General features: G+C 43.5%; 1 protein-coding gene across 4 annotated transcripts in view; it reads right to left on the bottom strand.

Moving 5' to 3' along the window:
• Window positions 1–7880: 7880 nt before the first annotated feature.
• The window catches only part of DGKA (diacylglycerol kinase alpha), a 184822-nt gene continuing 182795 nt past the window's right edge, over window positions 7881–9907 (bottom strand). For all 4 annotated transcript variants that reach the window (XM_075852117.1, XM_075852116.1, XM_075852118.1 and 1 more), the window contains one exon: window positions 7881–8750. In XM_075852117.1, the coding sequence (XP_075708232.1) occupies window positions 8670–8750 (81 nt within the window). In that variant the 3' untranslated portion in view covers window positions 7881–8669. The remainder of the gene's footprint in view (window positions 8751–9907) is intronic.

Genomic DNA, 9907 nt, shown 5'->3' with positions numbered 1-9907 from the left:
GCATTAAAAGGGTTACTAAGCCAGTGAGAGGTGGAGATCATAGGCAAATGCTTCTGAGCAGGGAAACTTTCTGGATCTTTATGCTTGAAACCAGAAATCCCAAGGGTATGAACAAAAGACAGTATTTAATATATTGATTATGTATAGATCATTCATATGTTATTCCATGTGTACTATGATTGGGAATTTCTATAGAGGTTAACCCCATCATTGCACTAATGTCTCTGTGCAATTACCTGAGACACTAGAATAGGCTGTTTTTGACAGGTGTTCATTAACACACTCTTATAAAGCTTCCAGCTTCCTTCAGTGGTTAGCTATGACTAAGGATGTTTATCCAAAACTCGTAAGCAAAACCTGTGTTCCTTGCTAATGCTGTGGATGTTTTAAATGTTGAAATAAAGAAGTAAAGATTTTATTACATTGCCGTGGATTTGTATTGCTGGAATTTTTCCCTCTATCAGGGCAAATAGCCCACATTCTACATAATAAGGTGCAGATCATGAAAATTTACTCACCAAAATTGTTATTTCCTGGAGTCCGTTGGAAGCACAACACATATAGGTTTTAGTCCCCCAGGGGTACAATTAAGCAGAGACAGGTTAATTCACAATAAGCATTAAGCAATTAAGGACTTCCCCTATAAGTATGTACCGGTAACCGGGCCCCAGCGTATTTTTACGAAGCAATAGACATAAGTTCTGCCAGGGAGGGAAGCTTGTGCTGCCTACGGACTCCAGGAAATAAAAATTTCGGTGACTACATTTTGGTTTTCCTGATTGTCCTTGGCAGCACAACACATATGGGACTTGCCAAGCAATAGCTATATGGGCGGGATAGCAGATGCCATTTCAAGCACTCTTTTGCCAAATAGAGAACCCTCTGATGCCAGTGAGTCGAGCCAGTAGTGTTTGACAAAGGCTGATGTGGATCTGATCCAGGAGAATATGTCCGAATTCTGCCCATGAGGTAGCTGTAGAGCATGTGGAATGTGCCCTGATCTGCAGAGGAGATTGAAGGCCACTGAGATGATAGCATTTTTCAATAGTTGACCTAATCCACCTGGCTAGGATGGCTTTACTTGCTTTTTGCCCCTTATTAGGACCGGCATGTTGAAGGAACAGTTTTTCTGCTTTCCTAAAAGCCTTTGTCCTTTGAATATAGGTGAGTGCTGCTCTTCTCACGTCCAGTGTATGCCAGTATTCCTGATCTTCACCTTGGGGATGTGGGAAAAGAACTGGCAATAATATTTATTGATTTATATTCCTAAAGGAAGGAACTTTAGGCAAGAACCCAGGCCTACGAACCCTGGTACGTAGTAGAAGACAATCTCCCAGGTCCCTCAAATAGGGTTCTTTGAAGGAGGGTGCCTGAAGCTCGCTTATGCAGCCTGGACTACGTGATTGCCATTAGAAAGAAGGCCTTGAAGGAGAGAAATATGATGGACGACTCTTACGTGGGTTCAAACGGTGGCTTTGTTAGAGCCGATACCACTACTGAAATGTCCCAGAAAGGAGATGGTACCTGAGAGACTGGGCTAAGGTTGCTTAAAGGGAACTTGTCACCAGCATTTTAGCTATAAAGCCAGCAATACCTGGTGAAAGTGGGTGAAAATTCATTGTCATCTAAGCTATAAATATGTTCTAAGTAAGCTCTGTAGCTTTAGTATTCCGTTTTTCAGTGGTCCCACGCCGTATGCAAATGAGCAGAAAAGAGTCAAATCTTCATCTGAAAAGAGTCAGGTTTTCATTCCTCCAGCATCTCAGAGTGGACTCCACCTCCTTTTTGATTGACAACTCCTTAGCCAGTCAGGGCCGGACAGGTGGTGGCAGTGGGCGTGGTTAAGAAGCTCCGTCCCAGAGGGAGAAATAATTACCATAAAAGGCGGGAAAAGTGTAAACGACTATATTTACCGACAGAGGAGGACTTCAGGAAAGAAGAGAACAGGAACGAACTCTGGACAGCTGCGGCCATTGAGGGGTCAGGCTAGTTTAACAGGTAAGATGTTGATGACAGGATCCCTTTAAAGCCTTGAAGAAGGTTTTCACCAACTGCTGGTTGGAGAAACGATTTTGCAATTGGGCATTGATTGCCGTGAACTGCACCTTAAAGGCAATGTGTTGCCAGAAAAACATGTTGTTTTTTTTTAATTAAACATTTAGTGTGTAGGTGATTAAACATTGTTCAAATTTTTTTTATTTTTTTCACGAGTCAGGAAATATTATAAATTAATTCTAATTTATAATATTTCCCATTGCTGGTCACTAGATGGAGCTATTCCCAAAATTGCAGCATTGCAAAATTGGGTAAAAAGCCCTCACTCTAGTGAGCTCTCAGCATCCCCCCCTCCTTTATCCTGGCTAGTGCCGGGATAAACGAGGGGTTTGAACGGTCTACACTGTGTGTCGCCATTTTTTGAGCTAACACACAGTGTAGTAGGTTTACATACAGTAGTAAACGTACACAAACACGAACATACATAGAAATCTCTTACCTGCTCCTGCCGCCGCGGCTCCCTCGGGCCCGTCCGCTCCGTCTGCTGCCGCTGGTCCAAGTGCACAAGTCCGGAAGCCGCGACCGGAAGTAGTAATCTTACTGTCTGGCCGCGACTTCCGGTCCACAGGAAAATGGCGCCGGACGGCGCGCATTTCAAATTGGACTGTGTGGGAGCGGCGCATGCGCAGTTCCCACACAGACGGCGTACATTGAAGTGGATGGGACGGGAGCCGTTCGCAGTCCCTATGGGACTGTGGCTGCCGTATTCCATGTCTGTATGTGTCGTTAATCGACACATACAGAAATGGAAAAAAAAAGCCAGCCCCCATAGGGAAGAAAAAGTGTAAAAATAAGAAAAAGTAAAACACAAACACACAAATAAATATAAACATTTTTAATAAAGCACTAATATCGTTAACATATTAAAAAAAAAATTGTGATGACACTGTTCCTTTAAGGGTATTTAACTTCAACCCTTTATTGAAGCCCTCCTGAAGAAATTGCAGGATAGTATTAAGAGAGACTGTGTTTGCTGTATTCCTAGAGCACCAGGTGGTGAACAGGGTCCAGACTCTGTTATATACTTTGACTGTTGAGGGGTGTCTGGCTGACAGAAATGTGTTAATGACTTCAGACGAGAGCCCCATTTCCGTCAGATTCTGCCGGTCAGTCTCCAGGCCGTGAGATGTAGACTGCAAGGGTTCGGGTGATATACCCCTCTCTGGGACAGGAGGTCCAGTGATACCGGCAGTTTCAGAAACCTGCCTTTCGAGAGAGACAATGCTAGGGAGAACCAGGCCCTGCGGGGCCAAAATGGCAGGATTGCAATGGCTTCCGCTCTTTTGTCCCAAACTTTTCTCAATACCCTGAGTATTAAGGGGAGGGGAGGCAAAATATAGATTCATTTTTCCCTCCAGCTGACAGACAGGCCATCTACTGCTACTGCGGTGTGGGTGGTACAGAAAACAGAAGCCCGAGGACCTTGTTGTTCTCTTCCGATGCCATCACATCCAGGTCAGGCATTCCCCATGTGGCAGCTAAGCTGCTGAAGACCTGAGGGTTGAGACTCCACTCCCCCGGATGGAGGATATTGTGGCTGAGGCAATCTGCAGTGTGGTTCAAGGAGCCCTTGATGTGAACTGCTGAAATTCCTAACGAGTGTTGTTCTGCCCAACTCATAAGTCGTCTGTAGTCGGCCGACATTGAGGCACCCCTCGTCCCTCCTTGCTTGTTTATATAGAAAACAGTTGCCAGGTTGTCCGACTGGACCAGGATATTTCCTAGATGAGATTGAAAGGACATTAGCGCCAGTCTCACTGCTCTGAGTTCCTTCATGTTGGAGGATATTGACACTTCCTTCTGACTCCATCTGTTCTGAAACCATAGGTGATCTACATGGGCACCGCAGCCCCAGGAGGAGGCATCCGTTGTGAGGACTTTCTGTGGTGGGGGAACAAGGTACTTGCCGGACCGGAGAGTGTCCGGGATTAACCACCAGTTGAGGTCTTGAAGGGTGAAGTTGGAGACTTTGAAGAAAGCATCCAGGTTCCTGAAATTTTTGTCCCAAGATCTGAGGATATCTAGCTGTAGTGATCTAATGTGGGCTTTGGCCCAGGGGACCACATCCATAGATGAGGTCATCAGACCTAGGACTTTCATAGCTCCTCGAACAGATATATTCAGATGGCAAATAAGGTGTTTTATTGAACCCTGAATTGCCATAATTCTCTCCGGAGACAACTTAACTGTCATCGACCGGGAAATCACCATGAATCCTAAGAGTTTCAGATTATGTGATGGCGAGAGCTGTGACTTTCTGAAGTTCACAAGGAACCCGTGAAAAGTGAAGAAATTCCAATGTAGTTTGAAGATGTTCTTGGAGCAGGGTCTTTGATGGCGATTTTATTAGCCAGTCGTCCAAGTAAGGGACCAGACATATCCCCTTCAGCCTCAGCGCTGCGGTTAGGACCACCACAATTTTCGTGAACACACGAGGTGCCGAAGGGCAGGCAGGTGAACTGGAAGTGTTGTATTCCATCCTGCGTTTGGACCGCAAGTTGAAGGAACTTCTTGTGAACAGCCAGAATAGGTAGTATGCGTCTGTAAGGTCGATCGTTGCAAGAACATCGTTCCTCTCCAGAAGGTTCATCACCGACCGGATAGTCTCCATCTTGAGGGTTCTCCTCACCTGATATTGATTGAGGAAGATCAGGTCTATAACCAGTCTCCAACTGCCATCTGCATTGAGCACCGGAAACACCCTGGAGTAAACTCCTTGCCCCCTTTCTGAGACTGGAACATCTTCCAGGGCTGCTTTATGGAGAAATACCAGTAGAAGCTGATGGACTATCGGATTGTGATGCCTGTTGAGGACAAAGTGGTATGGGGGAAGCTTTTTGAACTCCAACGAGTACCCCCTCTTGATGGTTGTCGTCACCCACTCGTCGGATGAGGTCACCGACCGAGAGGAGAATCTCTTAAGCCTTGCTCCTACTTGAAGGATCAGCTTGGCGTCATAAATGGTTTGGATTATTGGGGTTTTCCCGCTTCGTTTTAAATGTGCGCTGACAGTCTGGAACCCTTCTTTTGAACTTTGGGGACCTTTTTTTATCCCGAATTTAATGCCTGGTATCCCTCCTTTTAGGTTCGGGAAACCTGGCCCCTTTGCCTTCCCCCATGGAATTCAAGATATCCGTAAGTTGGGGACCAAACAGGGATTCTGGCTGGAAAGGGAGGCTACAAAAATAATTTTTGGTGAGATTATCCCCTGACCATAATTTCAGCCAATGAGCCCTTCTGGCCGCATTCGACAGGGACAAGGCCCTAGATGCATATTTGACGTTATCCAGCTGGGAGTCACAGCAGAACTCTGAAGCGGACTTCATTACTGGGAGGGACTGGAGAATTTCTGCCCTTGAGAGTCCTTCCTCTAGATCCCTCGATAGGTGGCTCAGCCAGACCCGGAGTGCTCTAGCCACCAGCACTGAAGACAAGGACGCTTTGCACGAGCCCACTGCTGAAGTATACACCTTCTTCAAAAGGGAGTCCGCTTTGCAGTCCATAGGGTCTTTCAGCAGAGCTGATTCATCGGATGGAAAAACAGCTTTCTTTGCCAATTTAACCACTGGCAAATCCACTTTTGGTACATTTTCCTATTCTTGGGAGCCAGATTTATTCAGCCTATAGAGGTTCGTGAACCAAGAGCCCAGTTCAGACTTCCTTTCAGGCTTATTCCAATCCCGTTTCATCCATTCCGTTAGGACAGGATGGCTGGGAAAATTTTTCCCTTTGGAAATAGGGAAATAGAACAATCTGTCCTTTTTAGGCTTGTGCTCAACCTCTTTCCCCGTCTCCAATGTATCCTTCACCAATCTGAGGAGATCATGGAGCTTATCCTTACTCAGGATATAACATTCTTCAGGGTCATCAGAGTCTAGGCAGTCAGAGACCACCTCTAAATCTGAACCTCCTGCTGGTATTGAGGAGGTGAAGAGGAAGACCGCCTGGCCCTTTTAGCATGGTGTGCTGTTTTGACATCTTCAAAAGCTACAGATGACTTTTTTTTGAACCATTGCATAAATCCCCTAGAATCCTCCCTGGGAGGGGAGCCGACTGGGGTGGAGCATGATACACATAGATCTGACACAGTGTCATCAGTCAGAGGCTCGAGGCATTCCCTGCAAAGCCTGTGCCTGGATTTGTGGGTCCTTTTCCTACCTTCTCTTCTGGCAGACATCTAGAGAAGAGTAGAGACAAATGTATGGTAGGAAATGTGCATAGCCATCAGCATCAAGACACATCAGGACCCATCAAGGTAAACAGCCGTACTGACCTTAGCAAGCAGAGGGCTGTCCAGAGGCAGAGCGCGCAATGATTCAAATGAGACGCCGGTATTATGAGCCCGCTGCGTCAGCACGTCACATCCGGGGGCGGGGCAGCTGACATCTTTTCCGCCCCCATCCATGCCTCGGTCCGGCAATTCACCTCGGACCCAGACGAACAGGGGATGCTCCAACCCCTGCTACCGTTACCTGGATGAGGTAAGGTGCCCCGTCGCCGTGTACCAAGACTATGTCAGCCATCTTGGTACACCTTCGCGGCTGAGGGACAGAGGCGCAGCCTTGTATGCAGCCCGGAATAAATCTTGTCCTCAGTGGTAGGAAAGGGAACCGTCTACGAACTGATCCTAGAGAGAAAAATACGCTGGGGCCCAGTTACCAGTATGTACTTATAGAGGGAAGTCCTTAATTGCTTAATGCTTATTGCTAATTAACCTGTCTCTGCTTAATTGTACCTAGGGGACTAAAACCCACATGTGTTGTGCTGCCAAGGACGATCAGGAAATAGGTGCCTCAATCTCAATCCAGGTGTGGACAAGTATGATATTTACAATCCATCATAAAAGGCACCTACATCATTTATGGTCAATATAACATGACAACTACAGTATAACACGGTTGGGTACATTTTGGATATTTGGGCTAATTGTCCCTTAAGAATGCAGAAATAGGGGTCTCTACATTCTCATTTTTACCAACTATGGATTAAAATACGCACCGCAGGTCAATTTACGTGTGTGAAAAATTCTGTGAGTGGAGAGATTACTTGAAATCTAATTTTCTTTGATCATACTGTATTATGCTGCGGGTTTGCAGCAGGAAAATTAGCGCTGCAAATCTGTGCATAAAATGCATTGTGTGCATGTGGTCTTAAAGTATATTACCATGCACATGTGCTAATTTTATCCAGCCCAATAGTCTCTTTGTATTCACGCGTAATTATAGTGTGTTTTTACCATTAGATTTTACGTTGTTTTTTTTGCCCATGTGGTAATTACAGGTAAAACACATGTCAAAGTGCAGCCAAGACCATCAGTAATTATAGGAGTATCTTAAACACTTACAGCATGTCCTCAGGATATTTTAAATGGCTAATAGGTGGGGTTTCGAAGTGAGAGATATATACACACACACACACACACACACACACACACACACACACACAGGTATGTGGTACTGTTCAGTTTCACAGCAGCTGCGTTACCCATAGAATTAAATAGAGAGACGTTCATATGCAACCACCTAAGTTCTCGTGAATCACCTATCTGGCATTTATGGCAAATCCTGTGGATATGCTATAAATGTTTAAGATACCGCTTACCTGTAAAAACATACTAGCAGCACGTACCGGCATGTGTGAACATATTCACCTACTTTGAACAAGCAACCAAACACCAGTGAGATATATATGTCCCCACTAAACAGCATCCAATAACTATAGCAGTATTGCTGATACTATTCACTCAACTTGAACATTAAAGTTTAAAAAATAAATAAAATAAAACTGAAGCTGAAAGGTTTTACAATCAAACACAAGTAGATGAATTGGGGAGGGTAATGTAATGCACTGGACAAGGCATTTATTACAACTACCAATCACCGGCATATATTTTATTTCCTACTGCTTACATGATTCTCTAAATCAAATTTGGCAATGTTCATATTCATTCTCAATATAAGCATCATAAGTTAAAAAATATAAATAAAAACAGTGCAATGTGATCTGTTATCCCAAGTTTGTGGTTCGTACCTGTTTCAACTGCAATAAAAGCCAGGACGTGGACAGTCTCCATTTTATCCTGCTGTATCCTACACATGTTGGAAAGTTCATATATGATATGTTATTTCCTACGCATAAAGCTTTTTTTTGTATTCTAAAAATATATTGTAAACATACGTACAATCTGTATGGAATTTTTTGTCCTGGAACAAAGCAGTGAAAAATATCTTATCCTAAAATTTGTACTATGAGATTATCAGTACTGTATAATAGCATTTAAGGGTAAGCTAAATAGGAAAAGGAACATGCTCAAGGGGCATCTAGAGCATAATCGAAATATGTTGTGTATTTTCATTCATACAGTATATAGTGCTCCTATGATAGAGAATTATTATTTCTCTGATGCTCTGTTCAAACATGATCTTTGACAGTTCAGCTGGTAAACAAGATGGTCAGAAGCATTGGTGATAGCAAGGAGGCCAACCCTACAGTTTGGTTATAAGAAGAATCTGAGGGTACAAGGTTAAGCTCGTGGTCCATGGACACTTGGTTCCTTACAGTAGAAGAAGAGTCCATCATCGATCAATAGATATTTAGTCCCACAGCCTTATCTGCTATTTAAGAGAAAAAAAACTTGAGGAACGAGGTGGAGGGGCTAACATCATCGGTGCCTGGTTCTTGTGGGTGATCTTAATCTAGAAGACAAGATGTAATATGTCAGGACAACTAATAAATTGCACAAAAAAAAAATAAAAATGCAGAGCCATGTGTATGAGCCCTAAGGCCCATTTACACGAGCAGATATTCGTATTTACCAATCTTTAATACAATCGAATAACTATTATAGACAAATATTTCCACTCAACATTATCGTCTCAATAATCATTAAATGTATTGTTTGGTCACCTATTTAACAGTATCGCATGTCAGCTGTCAATGAAAAATTCAGATTTACGTCCCACTAATGTTGGCATAAATTATTTGCAGAAGTGTTTTACCGCTAGTCATTCAGCTGCTACACTTTACATTAAGTGATCATCGTATTCGAATCTGAATGATTCTCTGCTCGTGTAAATAGCTCTAAAAGGCGGTCATATGACGGACCTTATTGATTTATAATGGGGTCCCTGATGAGGTTTTCTTCATTTTGACGGCAAAAATAGCACTGTTTGCTGCGCTATTATTGCCGTCAAAATTAATGAAACCCCTGCTGGAGACTTTTATTGCCAATGTGAATAAAGCCTTGATTGCAAAGAAACAGGAACATCCCTTAAGTTGTGCAATATAACGTGATATAAGATGCTCTTTCTATTTAGTGCAAAATTTTAGCACATTGGGTGGAATTTACGGAACAATTTTCTGGCAAAGAAAAGTTACGTTTTGTGCAAAAATGTAGCGCCTTTTCTAGTTTTATGCTGCTCACGACACTTTTGAAACAAATGTTGGCAGGGCTTAGCGGAATGGGCGGGGCGACACACGGCCAAACAATTGCTACAATTTACGCCAGAAACTGGTGTAAATTATAGCGGAAATAGACACCAGCTCCTAGTGAGGATTATGTAACAAATTCATTAAGAGACGTCCGCTTCTTACTAACTTAGCCGAATCTTACTCCTGCGGGCTTCATACTTTGGCTGGGTTCTCATGTCATGGTGAAAATTCATTTTTGACGCTAACTGCAGGAAAAAATGCATTTTGACCACAACGTGAGAACCCAGTCTAAGACTGATGTATGAAACTCCAATCTTAGTATATTTGCCCCATTGAATGGAGAATTTTGTGCTCCTATGTAGGTTGCACGAATATGTATGTTTTTGCTAAAGTTTTTTTTAGCTGTGGTGTCCTTTCAATT

The sequence above is a fragment of the Rhinoderma darwinii genome, chromosome 2, assembly GCF_050947455.1.
Source record: "Rhinoderma darwinii isolate aRhiDar2 chromosome 2, aRhiDar2.hap1, whole genome shotgun sequence".
NCBI classification, from domain to species: domain Eukaryota; kingdom Metazoa; phylum Chordata; class Amphibia; order Anura; family Rhinodermatidae; genus Rhinoderma; species Rhinoderma darwinii.
This window is presented reverse-complemented; position numbering and strand designations above follow the sequence as displayed.